Source organism: Ruditapes philippinarum, unplaced genomic scaffold (genome assembly GCF_026571515.1).
Source record: "Ruditapes philippinarum isolate M1 unplaced genomic scaffold, ASM2657151v2 ctg4721_1_1_1_1, whole genome shotgun sequence".
NCBI lineage: Eukaryota > Metazoa > Mollusca > Bivalvia > Venerida > Veneridae > Ruditapes > Ruditapes philippinarum.
The window spans coordinates 18,360-34,908 of record NW_026856658.1 but is presented as its reverse complement, the minus strand read 5'-3'; the positions used below and the strand labels follow the sequence as shown (position 1 = coordinate 34,908).

The following is a 16,549-nucleotide window of genomic DNA, read 5'->3' as shown; positions in this document are numbered from 1 at the left end:
AGTATGAAGATAAAGCAATAGCCAATTATTGCCAAAAATCAAGCAGAATTCATTAATTTGACCTTCATGGTCTTTGTTGAGGTCAGAATCAATTTGGTCTACTTGAAGTCTTGATCAAAAGATTGTTGTGTCCAAGTACGAAGACAATCCATTCATAAATAACAAAGTCATAGGCAATTTTAACAAACATCAAGAAAAATTCATTAATTTGACCTTAAAGTGTAAGGTCATTTATGAGTTGAGGTCAAATTCTGTCTGGTCTACTTGAAGGTCTTGTCCAAAGAGTTGTTCTGTCCAAGTTTGAAGACAATGCTTTACAAAATTAAAGAAATAGTGGCCAACATTGGTTTCTAGGTGGCAATGACACCTGACAAGCAATTATAGCTCAAAATTTTCCATCGAAAAAGTCAAGCTAATAATGACAGATATTCATCAATATATATGAGCATATGATGAAGCAGAAGTTAATAACCACAGTCATGTATTGTACTCAAAAATTTCTTTCATATAAATTCTCCTGGAATAATATCCAATGACATAAGAACAAATAACAAATACAAAAATTAAAGATAAAACTTTATTTACAACTGATTATATCACCAACAAACTCATTACATACATGTATAATCTAATCATTTGTTTCTTTGCATTTAGCACCAGTTTTAACAGTATTTCAGTCACTTCACTGTGTGCAGTTACCTAACAAGTGCTCCTGGAGTCTTTACCAGTACTAAGCTTTCTTCCTCCAGTAACTGTCAACTTCTCAACATAAAATATATTAAACAGCATTGGAGAATATTATGAATTTTATGTATTGCAGGCAATTGAATCGTAACAGAAAAATGTCTGTCACACAGGGCTAAAACTTCCAATTCAAATGTCTGTAAGACTAAATATTGTCCCCACTGAACTAGTTGGACTTTAAGAGATTCTCCTTATAATATTTACATGTAGCACATAATTATTAGATATAAAACAATATTAGATATACAAACCAAAAAAAGAGATTCATTTATTAAAACATTAATAAATCGTTAACATTGTCCAAGCAATAATGAATATATTTCTAAAGATTGAGAACATTTAAATTACTACGCAATGTACAGGTACAATTTATAATAACCATATCTAGGCTATCTGTTGTTGCAATATTTAGTACTTTGTCACCTTTCGGTTAACCCTGTTGCAATATTTAGTACTTCGTCACCTTCAAGTTAACCCTTCTAAAAGTCCATTCTGATTTTCTGTAGAGATACCATTACATGAAACATGGATTTTAAACTTATTACAAAACTTTAAAGTTAAAACAATTAAGTTTGACAATGAGATTATTTTGAATATTAACACTGAATGTGAAATGAGCAAATTTTTACAAAGCAAAAAAAATACTTTTTTTTATCAAACGTACATTTGAAAATCCTCTAATGGACTTTTTTTCTATATTTTCACAAATTAATATCATTTTAGGATTAGAATATTAACATCTTTTAAAAATATAATCTTTGGTTAAAGCAAATGTACATGAAAGCTGTAAATATTTACAAAATGTATAACATAAATTGCATCCTCTTATTTTTCGGGCTAAAATAAATATTCAATAACCCTGATACCATTAACATGACTACATCAAACAAGAATGATATGTATAAGGGCTTGTAAAAAATAGAATTTGATCTTAAAATTACCTAAAAAATCCCTGTCGGAAGTCAATTTACATTTATAATTACAAAAGTTATAGCGAAATTTCATGGTCATATAAAACCTCTAAATGTATGCTATAAAATAAGCTGTTATCATAAAGACTACATTTTTGTATAAATGTCCAAGTACCTTATAAAAGCTCTTGTTTATAGAATGAAGTTTTGGCAAAGCTAGAAGCTATCTGCAGACTCCAAAGATAAAAATCCTATGCTCCCAATCTATAATAGTACTATAGCAGTGACGGAGTAAAATCGTTAACATACATGTTTATTATGATTTTTTTTTAAAATTCATAAATGATTGACTGAAATCTTATGTACAGAAGCCTGGTCATTGTTCATCTTTAATGTTTATGTTATAAAGGTTAACAATGATTTAAGAAATTACATATTTTAACCAAATTAGTATGAAGTTAAGATAAAATACTGAAAACAAATGCATTATCAAATATCACATTATATTGTTCTATGTTGTTGTTCTTTGTTTGGGGTGGGGGTTGCCAGGGGTAATACAATTTTCAGGATGTGATTGGTTATTTAATTTTGTGAGTATTTTCAATCAATGAAAAATGTATAATTTCAATATAAACCTTTGTCCAGAATAGATACAGAAATTGAGACATGCTAGTGTGCTACCTAAATTACAATGTATGTACTATAAATTAAATTAATGTAAAAACATAAACAATATAGATCTTCTGTTGGATGAAAGTGTTTTGGTAGACTAGAAATAATATTTCATAAAAATAACCTTAAAGGGCCTCCACTTAGGTTTTGTACATGCAGGGGCTGGGAATATTTTTTTTGCGACTTGTGTACAATTTGATGTAGGTCTACACTAATAACTTGTGTGCAAAGTTTCTGATAATTATTTCCACAGAATAATCATTTTCACTGTGCAAAATGACAAAAAAAAATGAAAAAAGTTTTTCAAACCAGGCTAAAAATCATGCAAAAAAATAGATTTTCAATTTAACTCTGAGTATACCTTTATTATCTTTTGCAAGTTTTTTTTCCATTTTAAGTCTATGCAAACATTTCAAAATTTTTGTTTTTCAACTTTTTGACCTGAGTGGAGCTCCCTTAAAATCAAAAGAAAATTCTAAAGTATACATGACAACAATTATTGTACACTGTTAAATACTGATACAGGATTTCATCAACCAAATTCATAAACTAATTTAAATACTACTTATGTATCCAAAACAACAAGTTTTTCTTAGGTTAAATTTGTAACAAGTTTTTCTCCTCTAATTTCTAATAAAAATTCGTCAAGTTTTTTAAATTCTACGTAACTAATGTTTTAATTATGGTCCCATAAAATTTTCTTGAAGAACATGGCTAGGTTCTATAAAATGATGTTTGATATGGATTAATGAGTAGAGATTTCTTCTCCCTGCAGCAGACGTGAATTTTTGTTGCAGCAGACATGTGTGAAAGCAGAAGACATTTTGTAAGCAGACGTAAATCACAGATTGCCTCGTTCCGCTTGCTCCATCTCAATCGCTTCAAATAACGACTTGAAATTTCCGACACCAAATCCCTGCAAAATAATTTTAATATACTCATATAAGAAGTGTTTACCTTCATCATATATACTATGAAAATTTATATCAGCATTTTGTTAAAATTTGGTGCTTGCTTTACTTAATTTCTTAAAGGCACATTATATTTCAGAAACGAACATTTTTTCCTACTTAATAAAGGGTAAACATGCATTTTATAACATTTAAATAATGATTTTAGAGCATAATATAATAGATGTTTAAACATGCAAAGAAATTAGTGCTAAATGTAAAATTGTTTGCCATAAAAGTAGCATAGTACAATCATGTATTTTCACTTCCATACAAAAATTACTAAATTACCATAAGATAATCTGTAATAATTGCCAAAACGTAATAGGTTCAAAGAAAGGATCAGGTAATTGGCCCATTTGTAACTTTTTGGAACACTAGAAATTAAAAGCTTTTGAGAAATGAAAATAAAATCATATCTGAGGCATGATGGGCCTTTAAATAAACATTTGCAGAATTAAGCTCCCTTTTTCTATGATGATTTTATTTAACTATAGAGCACTGAGAAAAAAGGAGTTGGCTGTCCACGGAGAGGCCCAAATTTAAAACATAGAAAGATTGATAAACTTTATGAATCAAAATATAAACATAAGTTCAACATACACTGTTATTTTTCCTCTGGATGACCTCGAGGAACAATGTTGGCCGATCTTGCATGGTTCTTGTGAAGATTTGTAACAAATATCCCTGGTCGTCGTAATCTACCAAAATATGCAGCTTCTCCAACTAAAATAAAGTTTAAAAATTGAGTTTAAAACAACAAAAAGGATAATTCAAAATCCTTCACATTACAGCAGTAACGGGTTAACTTTTATCAAAAGTAAGGAGTAGTTACACCCACACAGCTAAAATCATACAGGCACACAATCATGCCACCTTAACTTTGTTCTGGTGACTTAAAAACCAAGTTACTTACAACATCCAAACTTTCTGTAACCTTGACCTTTGATGTCTTTAGCCTCTCTCTAAGATTAGTGTAATATGTCTTTGGTATTTTCAGAAATTCCTGGCCTCTTGCTCGCAGATTCGTGACCTGTCAATATCATAAATGTCATTAAGGGTTTATCATATAAATATATCATATTGTAGAAAACTTGTAAGTGGGTAAACAGCTATGAATATAAAGCTACAAAACAGTATTTTGAGGGTCCAAGGTTCGTGTACTGGTAAGGCTGCAATAAACATTTGTTATCCTGTATCATAAAGAACCTTTTTTTACATGGTCAATATATACAACATTGCTCACTACAGTCCAACACAACAGAGTCTTTCTTACTACTTCGCTAAAAGACTAATAGTTTTCTGGTGACCTAATGTACTTGCTTTGTAAATGACAATCACTGGGCAAAGAGAATAAAATGGCAAATTCATATCCCATATTTGAAACAAAGGAAGATAAACATACTTACAGCTGTAATGATGTCATCTGTGTTCATGGCGATATGTTGTACCCCGGCTCCACCATAATAATCTACATACTCCTGTAATATATATATGAGCAGGTTTGATTGGTCGACAACATTTGGTGGGGGGGAGACATACATATTTTAGTCATATACCAGCAGGTAGTACCTACAAACTACAAAGCTTTGTCAAATTTTCAATCACTTCTAACGTTTTCTTTCCCTAATTGACTTTTTCAAGTAAATGATTTGAAACAACAGTTCCAGTTATATATCATAAGATTTTTGTCAAAATATAAAATCATCTAAGATTGTGCTGTACCCGGTTACAACCTTGCAAATAAGTTTCTAGACCTGACCTAAATTCCCTGCCGATTCATTTTTGTTTTACACATTAACAAGCGATCTTGATAACTTAACAGAGATGGATACCTGACACCGTTTCTATATCAAATTAAAGTTTCCATTAAATAAATTGTTAACTACTCATGGAAAAAACCTCGGAAACATTTTTCTTTCACTAATTAAGTTAAAAAAGCGATCATTTGACCCCTTCAATACGGTAGATATCCAAACATGATCATAATCAATTACAATAACAAATTTGTTAATTACCTGTATCTGACTCTTGCGTTTCCCAGGTGCCGGCTCGTTAATCGGCATTTTTATCGTCTCCTCAAAGTTTGTAACAACGATAGATCTAAGGGCAGAGTACTCTGTATGCACCTGCTCGTCATCCACTGACCAGAAACGGTGAAACATCAAATTCTTTTCATACCTGTATATTTTCCAAAAATATCAACAGCATTAGAAATTGTAAGTTCTCAAAAACAAAACAAAACAAATTTTAGGTTTTCAACAAAATAATTAAAAAAATATTATTAAGTATTTCAAGAAAATAATAAACAAATCTTTAATTAAAAGAAAATAATATATATTAAATAATAAACAAGAAGCGCTGCAATGCGACGAAAACCAGGTTTTCAACAACCAAATTTTGATGTGACAGCAATCAATAGGTCAAAGTACACTGAAGTTAATGAGTAAAGCTGAAAATTCTATTGTAAGCAAATGACCTTGAACTTGCTCCCAGATATCTAAGTAGCAATCCAAAGCTGCCACTCAGCAAGTTTATTGTCAAAAGGTCAAAGCAAACTCAAGTTATAACATGAAAACTAAATACATTAACCTTGATCACAGACACCTGGGTAGCAATCCCAAGCTGCCTCTTTATATAAGCTATCCATACACCAAGATTGGTGTCAATAGGCCAAAGCAAACTCAAGTTATTGAGCAGAAACTGAATTTCTATTTCTAGTAACAGTGACCTTGACCTTGATCACAGACACCTGGGTAGCAATCCCAAGCTGCCTCTTGAGATAAGCTATCCATACACCACGTTAGGTGTCAATAGACCAAAGCAAACTCAAGTTATTGAGCGGAAACTGAATTTCTATTTTTAGTAACAGTGACCTTGACCTTGATCACAGACACCTGGGTAGCAATCCCAAGCTGCCTCTTGATATAAGCTATCCATACACCAAGTTTGGTGTCAATAGGCCAAAGCAAACTCAAGTTATTGAGCGGAAACTGAATTTCTATTTTTAGTAACAGTGACCTTGACCTTGATCACAGACACCTGGGTAGCAATCCCAAGCTGCCTCTTGATATAAGCTATCCATACACCAAGTTTGGTGTCAATAGGTCAAAGCAAACTCAAGTTATTGAGCGGAAACTGAATTTCTATTTTTAGTAACAGTGACCTTGACCTTGATCACAGACACCTGGGTAGCAATCCCAAGCTGCCTCTTGATATAAGCTATCCATACATCAAGTTTGGTGTCAATAGGCCAAAGCAAACTAAAGTTATTGAGCGGAAACCAAAAGTTGACGCCCGCCCGCCCGCCTGCCCGCCCGCCCGCCGACTTCGGCATTACAATAACCCGGTTTTCGTTGAAAACCTGGTTAACAAACCTAAGTTTATAGCAAAAGAGAAATTTTGTTTAAGTTTTCCAATAAAATATTGTAATTTCTTAGATTTTTTCTTATTAATAATTTGTATGCACAGTGCACATTTCATGGCAACATTAATGAAATATTTCTCTAGTATAACTTACCATTCAGCTACATTAGCCATTTCCATGTCTGGCTGATTACCAACAATATGATCTGTAAAATTCAATCCAATCTTTGGTCTGTAAAAAAAACATAACATTTTACACCATTTTTTACTATAATGAAAAAAATTTCTGTGTAATATCGGTTTGTAAAATTGTTCGGTCTTGGAGTCAAAATATTGAGACCTAAGGTTTCTACGCACTTGTGACAGAAATAATGCAAAAATGGGCATGCAAGGTCTTCTTCTACCATTTAAGATGGAAGGTCGCCATACGCCCTTTAATGTTCTCCATAAAATAATATTTTCATACATAATATGGATCTGTCTCAGTAAATAAACTTTAGTGTTAAATCACTATTTGCAATTTATGAAAAAGATCGTAACTTATATAAATTTCAACACCAAAATTATCTTACAGCAACTTAGTTAGGGGATCACCAGTGGAATCTGTAGCTCTGTAACCTGGTAAATAAATTCCCTTGAAGCCAGATAGGTCAAACAAGGTGTGGGTCGTATCTCCGTACGTCTGTATCACACAATATCGTACAGTTCCGTTCTCATCCGACATCTCAGATGGCGGTTTTACGACTATTGCTCCCTTCTCCACAGCTCTCTGAAATAGTATCAAGAAAACATGTAACAAAATTTGACATTAATTCTTAGAATATTAGTATTTTAGCAACAATAATTCCCAGTATTGTACTAGACCAGACTGTTCATCTATGACTTCAATTTTACTGCCCCTCATCACTCAAATCTCAGCAGGAATGTATCCAGCTAGTTTACAGAATGTTGGTGGTTCTAATCAGGAGCCCACTTGTGCCTGAAATAATTTACAAGAAGCAACGGAGGTCTTCCTTCACACGTAAAGCTGGAAGGTCTCCATATGACCTATACACGATTGTACCGTGTGCGCTTAAAATAAAAGAAAACATTTTTTATACAGACATTTACTACCATATGAACCATATATTTTAAAAATATTATAAGCTTATCACAAAAGTATGTTTAAAGAAAATATATATAATATAAAGTAAGGTGTCAAGGAACATTAGTTGATTTGTATCTTCAAAGCCAGGAACCAAATCTACACTTTCTCACAATCAAACCAGATTCAGTACCAGGTACCAGTAGACTAAGTATAAAGTTGGTTGGCTGTTCACCAAAATAAAAACATGTAACAACAAATATGAGTTAACTTGTAAAATTGAGTTTCGGTATCTGTGGTGAGTGGTAACTGTTAAACAGGTACCCTAGAGCTGGATATTCCCATCTGTACAGACAGCCAATGTAAGATTCTTATAATTATATAGATATATTAACAGTGTGTAGGGCTTTAAGTATTTTGACTGATGTGTTATCATTTACCTTGTATATAGCGTCCACATCCTCCACTTGAAATGCAACATCTTTCACCCCATCTCCATGCTTGATTAAATGTTCTCCTATCTCTATAAACAATTAGAGAATATTATAACCCTTAAAGTGCTGGAACCGAAAGTGTTAAGCCTTTGCCACCAGTAGAGAGCCAGGCCAGCCTGCACATCCATGCAGTCTGACCAGGCTTTATACTGTTGGCTGACAAACTTTTAATATTCAAATTGATATCCTTAAAATTGATAAATGAAAGTGGGACAATTTCATTTAAAATAATAATGTTCAGGGTTAAAAACACAGGACAAGAAAAACTATGAAACTAATCATAAAATAACACAATTGTACTTAAACATAATAAAATGTTCCAGAAAAAAATATTATACTGCTACTTATAGCAGGGTTTTATCCATTTAGCAATGATTTTGTGCATATGTCATTCACTTTTAAAGCATGAGTACATAAACATTTAGTGAAGTTGGACTGCTTAAGTTCTAAAAGTGGCTTATTCACTATATACGAATATTATTATGATTTCACACTCTGATATGAAGGAGTATCAAAATATCATAGTACTTTATGAATACCATTATCTTCATCTCATTAATAAATATATCTTTAACTGAAATATCCTTTACTTTAAATTTAATTCTCATTCAGGCATATTAAGCAACAACAAAAAATGATTTTAATTTGATTATTTTTTTTTACTTTTATTTTTGGTGTAACTTGTTCCAGTTTCCCCATTTAGCATATAGCTGATTCACCTTTTGCTTTTTTTTTGCATTTTCACAAATTTAATCTAATAAAGATAAAGTACTTAGTATGTATGGCAAACCATGTTTACATTTTGTTACATTTTTAACGGCACATTATGCTTCAGAAATTAATATTTCTTAATTCTTTAGAAATGTCAAACATATGTTTAATAGTCTGTTTGAGTAATGGATTTAGAGTATGTTAGGTTGTTTAATAACTGAAGAAAGTAGCACTAAATGTGCAGTAATGTGTCTTAAAGGTAGCAAAATGTAAGCTTAGTAGTATTTTGAATTCCATACAAAATACTAATTCAATATAATTATTCCAATTGCCAACAGAACTATAGTTGTGTCCATGTATATGGCAAATCAGAAATGAGTATTACTTTGAAAACTGTAACAAGGTAACAAAAATTAGAAGTTTTTGAGAAAATAAAATTAATAGCATTTCTATGGCATGATGGGCCTTTAACACAAAGTATTTCACATTAACTCATTTCTCTCTTCAGGTGATAATCCTTAAATACCGGTATGCCTAAAGTATGAGTATATGAAAGAGTACAGAGCTCATGCTTGCCCTTTTTAAGATTAACATGCCTTTAATAACTAAACATCATAATCACCTTTTGGCTCATAAGGGTTCAGCATGTTTTCAAACTCAAATAATATCTGAAACAAGAAAATAAATTAAATTTTAAAACACTATAAATACTATTAAGACATTTTCCAGGGTCATACATATTATAACATCTTGACTTTCTATAGAGAATCTCAGGTGAAACAACAACAAACAATTAGTTGTATAAATAATGTCCATTTATCACACACCCGTGCCGATTTTGCGACTCCGTAAATATGGTATTGCACGACCGTGCATATATTTTGACGTGACGTCATTAGCGTTATACAAACATAGTGTAAAGACGTAAATGTTAGCGTTTATAATACTACAAGCGCGTCAATGAAAAATGACTCTTATTTCTCTTTAAACGGTCTTTATTTTGGGTATGTGATAAATAGAATATTAAATTTGTGTAAGTTCATTACTGAATTTATTGCACTCGTTGAATAAAATAATATTATGCTCGCCAGAGGCTCGCATAATATAATTTTATTCAACTCGTGCAATAAATTCAGTATTGAACTTACACTCATTCAATATCCTCTATTTATTACATGACTTATTAATAACTAAAAATAATGGTGAATAACTAATGGTAAAATAGCTTTTGACATCATTATTTCTTCTAAACAAATTTAAACAATTTTCTAAACAAATTTAAACAATTTAATTTCTCTATTTTGGCTTAAAACAGGAAGTAATAGAAAAGTTACCTTATTTTGTCTGACTACATGGGCTGCCACTTCTCTACTTCCAGTCTCAAGACCTCGGTATGCGAAGGGTTCAAAACCCAAACGTGTAATGTAGTAGGAGGCAGCCTAGATATAGATGAGCATTAAACATATCATAAAATATCAACTTGATTGAGAGATGTGATTTTATAAAAGACATGTGAGCTTATGAAATTAAATTCTAGTACTTAAAACATAATTCTGGTCTGGATCAGAAAGTAAGCGTAAGGGTTAAGTGTCATTGTTGTTGGGGTCAGGGTTCAAAGAGTCAGTGTCAACATTAGAGATCAATGTCAGTGCCAAGAGGTCAATTTCAGTTCCAAGAGGTCAATGTCAGTGCCAAGGGTTAGAGGTCAATGTCAGTGCCAAGGGTAAGAGGTCAATGTCAGTGCCAAGGGTAAGAAGTCAATGTCAGTGCCAAGGGTAAGAGGTCAATGTCAGTGCCAAGGGTTAGATGTAAATGTCAGGGCCAAGGAATAGGGGTCATGGTCAGTGCCAAGGATTTAGGGTCATTGTCAGGGCAAAATATTAAGGATCAATGTAAGGGCCAAGGGTTAGGGGTTAATGTTAGTGCAAATTATCAAGGGTCAATTTCAGGGCCAAGGGTTAGGGGTCAATGTCAGTTCCAAGGGTTAAGGGTCAATGTCAGTGCAAAGAATTAAGGGTCAATGTCAGTGCCAAAGGTTAGGGGTCAATGTCAAGGCTAAGGGTTAGGGGTCAATATCAGTACAAAGGATAAAGTGTCAATGTCAGGGCCAAGTGTTAGAGGTCAATGTCAGTGCAATGGGTCAGGGGTAAATGTCAGTGCAAAGGGTAAGGGGTCAATGTCAGGGTGTCAGCACTAGCATCAGTCAGTGTCACGGAAACTCCCTGTACAGTCAAACAATTTGACTTTAATTGATGTCATGTCAAACAGAAAGAACAACTTCATATGACTAATTTCAATTGACTTATCAAAATTCAAAGCTGGCTAAAAATAGTATTATTTCTGTTGAGCAGAAGAGGAATACCTCAGGTGCCCTTCTGTGCATTTTTCAGGCAGCAACGGGCATCCAAGTAGAACCACTGATATTCTGAAAGCTAGTTAGTTTGAGCTTCCTTACATGAACGAATCCAAAGTCCTTGGTGGGATTCGAACACACAGCAGTGACCTTCAAGTGGTTTGTAATGTTTGTGTAGATGAAAGATACAGTACCTGTTTAGCATTTCCAACCCAGAATTTGACTCTGTGAAATGACACAAATTTTCCTGCCTCCGGCTGTAACAGAGAATAAACAATTTTAACACTTTATCATACTTATGTTAATTGCCATTACTTCCTAATGCAGAACATAATTCTATCCAAGCTACACACTTACAGATGAGAAAGCACATTTTCACAAAGCAAACTTAATTTTGTGCAGCCAATATGCACAACTAGGTATGGTACTGATCACTTCTTTGAAGATTCATTAAAAGCAGTGTCACCAGTAGTTTTTACATGTAGTTTAAGAAATGTATAAATAATTACATTTACAAACACATGTAACAGTTAGCATGTTTTATGGGAGAATAAGCTATTTTTTGTGTTACATATTTTTTACAAGTATAATTTATGAAGATTGAATTGTCTCATCCAACATTGTAATTGATATAAACTAAATTTGTTTACAATTTTCAAAATTTTTGGGAAAATACCACAGAAATTAATAAAAGAAATCTAAAATTTTGTCTTCCTTATGTTGTTGTTTTTTTTTTTTTTTTTTTTTTTTTTTGTTTTTTTTTTTGTGGTTGTTATTTTTTTGCTCTGGCTACTTGTAAAATAGGCCAGGACATTAATTAATATACTGGTTGGTAGTAAAGGGTATAATGCTATATCTAATGAAATAATTTTGTAAAATTTATAAACAGTAAAATTATGTTATAACAATAATGGTATGGTTGATCCTGAAGAGTTGTCAAGTAAAATGCCTCTGTTATTTAACACACATAGATATTGTACTTATTAAACAAGATAAAATGTTCTGAAAGATTGCAAATATTTAAATAAGGTTCTTACCATTTTTCAATGGTTTTATGCATGCACCATTTGCTCTTAATATTATAAAGGAACTATACAAACATTATTCTTTTCCAAAATGCAAACAATAATTTTGTAAACTATAGGCTGCAGATATATAGCTTTATACCCTTAGTTTGTGAGGGAAGTATAATTTTCAACATTTCCTAATAAACTTGTTTAATTTCAGTAAAAATGGTAATGATCCAATTTAAAATGAATACACAATATCAGTTTTTTTTGGGTTTTTTTAAGCTCTGGCGATGAACCAATGTTCATAATAAGAAGCTTGAATTTTACAGTGATGCCAAATCTACACCAACACCTAGTTAAGTATTCAGAAGTGGATGAATCGGAATGATAAATAAACCATCCATCCATTATCAGTCACCATAAACACTTAGTTCTAGAAAGCTTAAGTTAAGAATGAAGATACAGTTTATAACCCTTTTCAATTATTGACTTTTTTCACAGTGAATTTAAGTGGCCCTTCCTTTAAATTTGGGCAAAAATTACACTATTTTTGGAAGAGGGGAAGAAAAAACAAACTTCATGTTAATTTAATTTTACAACTTAAAATAATTTTCTTAGTTAGGAGAAGACACCTGTAAGAATCCACCTTAAGCTACTATAAAATGGGGGTGGGAAGCCTTGACAATTAAAAATATTTGTGTATTTATGTTGTAAGTCCCTCTCTCTTTATTTCATATAAGTTACTGCAGTAAATTAGTTTATAAAGCAAGTTAGAAACATATATTTCACTTAAAATAATTATACATTTATTGTAATTGTTTAATTAGTAAATTTTGAACAAGTGCATAAAAAATGGCCAAAGAATTTTCTTCATTTTGCCTGATATACAAAACATTACTCTTGGGTGTATATTCTCAGGTCAATGAAAAAACAATGTTTACCTAGACATGCAAAAAGCTTTTTAATACTATATAAGTAATGTATGTGTGTCGTTACTCATCTTTACATAAAAAAACTGCAACTATGCGTCATTTAACTGGGCCATTATTACTCTGTTAAATAGGAAAGAAACCGTAGGCTTACAAAAACTTATTATTTAAACATGGAATCAATTCAGGACGTTAAAAAGATCTATAAATAAGTGTAATAGTTATCAAAGATCAATCTAGATCTTATATATTGATATTATAGTACCGTGAAGAAGATTGTTGTAAAACTATAACATTGATAAAGAAACAGACATTGTCTCCCACAACATTAAGGGCCCAGCAATCACAGTGTTAAAGTTGACAACTGATTTAGTTCAAGTCTTACAAGTTAACCTTATTATTTAAACAGACATTGTAGTATTTTGTTTGTATTTAAAGACACACAAGCAATGCAAAGGTCATCTGGCAACTGTCCAGCTTTCCTGGTGGACAAATAATTCAGGTGCTCTTCTTTTTCAGTCTTTAGCCGAAACTTTGAGTGAAAAAAAAAATCAAACTTCCATACACAACCTGGATAGCTTCAACTTATATAAAAGAATCTGAAGCACAAGTTAGACAAATTTTAACCAGAAGGTCAGGAGGACCTATGAAGTATAATCCTGTCAAATAAATGGCAGCTCAAGGTCAGCATATAAAGGCCATATTTCATTTAAAATTAAAAGTCCCATTATGGCAAAAAAATGCTATAATTTTTATTTCACACAAGTTTTTATTTGTTTGGGTTGTCAGACGAAACAAATAATGGTAGCGAAATTTCAGACCCTGATGCTGTTAATTGCAAACATAATTGAGACAATATGTGCCTTTAAAATCAATATGAGAACACCATAAAAGCACCATAAAAGTCAGAGAGTCTAGCAGCAATAATGTGGAAATCATTATTGAAGTTATATTTGTACTGCAAGCCACACTTCAGCTTTATTCACATTAATATATACATATATTGCAAAAAATTTTCATTGATTCAAATTGTGTACTCAATCATACAACAGCTGCAACTTTAACTATTTCATTTGAGCCGCGTCACGACAAAACCAAAGCAATGCGTTTGCGACCAGCATGGATCCAGACCATCCGCGCAGTCTGATCAGGATCCATGCTGTTCGCTTACAAACCCTATTACAAGTAGAGAAACTGATTGCGAACAGCATGGATCCTGATCCTACTGCGCGGATGCGCAGGCTGGTCTGGATCCATGCTGGTCGCAAACGCATTATGTTGGTTTTGTCGTGAAGTGGCTCAAATTCATTTGAAAGCAAAAATAAAATCTGACATTCATTAAATATGCAAACAAATATTTGATATTTAAACACTGCACTACAAATAATATCTCATGATATTTTAGATGCCGTCAAAGCCAGCTATTAATTTATCCTGGAATGTGTTAGTTAATACAAATTTAGTTTAGTTTGATTGTGTTGGAAGCAGCACTGGCCTACAGGGATGTTGGATGGTGAGTTTGTATTTCATAAGGCCATCAGACAGTTTAGACATGCCAATTTTGAGAATATATTTTTATTTTGGTGTAAAGACTGACATGGGATTATGAGTTTTGTACATTTTCATTTAGTAGCTTGTTGTTTAATTAATAAAATGTTATAACAGGTGCAAAATGTAAACATTAAAGGGAACTCCTGGGGTGTTTGGTTTTTCACACATAAGCCCCCCCACCCCACACACAAAAATTCTGGATGCCGCCCTGAACAATGTATTGTATTATAATCGTACAACATATTTTAACAAGACATTATTTACAATAACCACATTACAAAAGCAATAAACCTAATTAATTAAAATCCTATGAATGTTTCGCACCCCCCCCCTACCCCCCCCCCCCCCCCCGCCCTCATGAAATTACACATAATATGAAATATGTACAGACATTAACGTTTATGTATGAATGTAATTTAGTACTATTATAAAGGCACATCAAGCCTCCTAAAAAAGACCAGTTAATGGAAGAAAGAAGCCCACACATTACATTTTGTGCAATTATATCAACTTATAAAATCATAACATTGTAACACGCCAGGTATTGCTCACAAGTTTGTATTGAGGTGGAATATGACAGGTGCTCGATCTGTACTACAAATCTATGCATGCATGCAAATTATATGCTTCATGTTGCATCACTCTATTTGAAAAGATTATCAAAACTGGCAAAACTTCTAATTACAATAACGTAAATCCATACAATATCAAATGCAATTAAATTGCTATCAAAAAACTGTTTTAACAGTCTATCTATTTAAACTGTCTTAACAGTCTATCTATTTATCTTGACATCAAAAATGATCGATCACAAAACCACATTACGAGGTTTACAACAGTTCAAGGTCAACCATTATCAACTAAAAACATAAACCAGAACAAAAACATGAGAGTGTCACTTACTTTTGGGCCTTTGTTCGTGTAGGTAGTCTGAAAAAGAAACAAAAAACGTGATAATTACAATTTCCTCAAATGATTACAATACGAAAATACATGGAAACGACTGAGAAAATATTCCACTCACCATTTTGGCTTCTTGAACAACACAAATCTGTTTGTGTACTAGCGTTTCCCATTGGTTAGCTATATTTAGATTGACTAATCAAAATGGTCATTGGCTACACACCTCCACGTGCCATAAATTGAGATGTAAACACCTTAGTGCGTGAGAGGCCTTGCACTGACTGCATCATTGTACATTATAATATGTATTATTATTTCTAAATTATGTCCAAAACTTACGGTATTTATAGCGTATATAGAAATATTCGTCCCTACATTTCTTCATTTAAATCTACAGAACATTTAGTACCGAAAGACTAAATTTATTTATTTTTGATGTCAAGATAAATAGTCAGCTACAAAGGCCCGTAATGGTGGTTTGAATATTAACATTTAAGGGAAATTAAAATTTAAGCTATTGGATATTTGATAGGACGAATTCGCAATAAACACATGACAACTTTGGCCGGAAGACAAGAAATTTTAACGTAACAATTACAGCCTCGAACATTTATACAATTTGGTTTTTGAGACTGTTTCTAAATTTCATTATTAAGGTAGCCAGCTTGTATGGTGTTTGATAGGACATGAAAGATCACAATATGCTCTATAGAAAAACACAATTCCTTTAATATTTTAGAATGTAATACATGATTACAAGTGTTACGTAGGTAAATTTCGGTTACAAAGGAAATGTTACAATTCGACAACATTACAACGCTTCCTAAAAATTGTCACGAGAGTGTAAAAAGGATTGTGTTTTTGTGCCATC

General features: G+C 32.3%; 1 protein-coding gene across 1 annotated transcript; it reads right to left on the bottom strand.

Moving 5' to 3' along the window:
• Window positions 1–563: 563 nt before the first annotated feature.
• LOC132747235 (4-hydroxyphenylpyruvate dioxygenase-like) lies at window positions 564–15,889 on the bottom strand. Its single transcript, XM_060736564.1, has 13 exons — window positions 15,800–15,889; window positions 15,679–15,705; window positions 11,480–11,542; window positions 10,267–10,371; window positions 9,555–9,600; window positions 8,168–8,250; window positions 7,216–7,412; window positions 6,798–6,875; window positions 5,296–5,458; window positions 4,687–4,758; window positions 4,194–4,310; window positions 3,881–4,003; window positions 564–3,243 (listed from the first exon to the last, which is right to left on the bottom strand). The coding sequence occupies exons 1-13, from the start codon at window positions 15,800–15,802 to the stop codon at window positions 3,169–3,171; spliced, it is 1,152 nt and encodes a 383-aa protein (XP_060592547.1). The 5' UTR covers window positions 15,803–15,889; the 3' UTR covers window positions 564–3,168.
• Window positions 15,890–16,549: the final 660 nt, after the last annotated feature.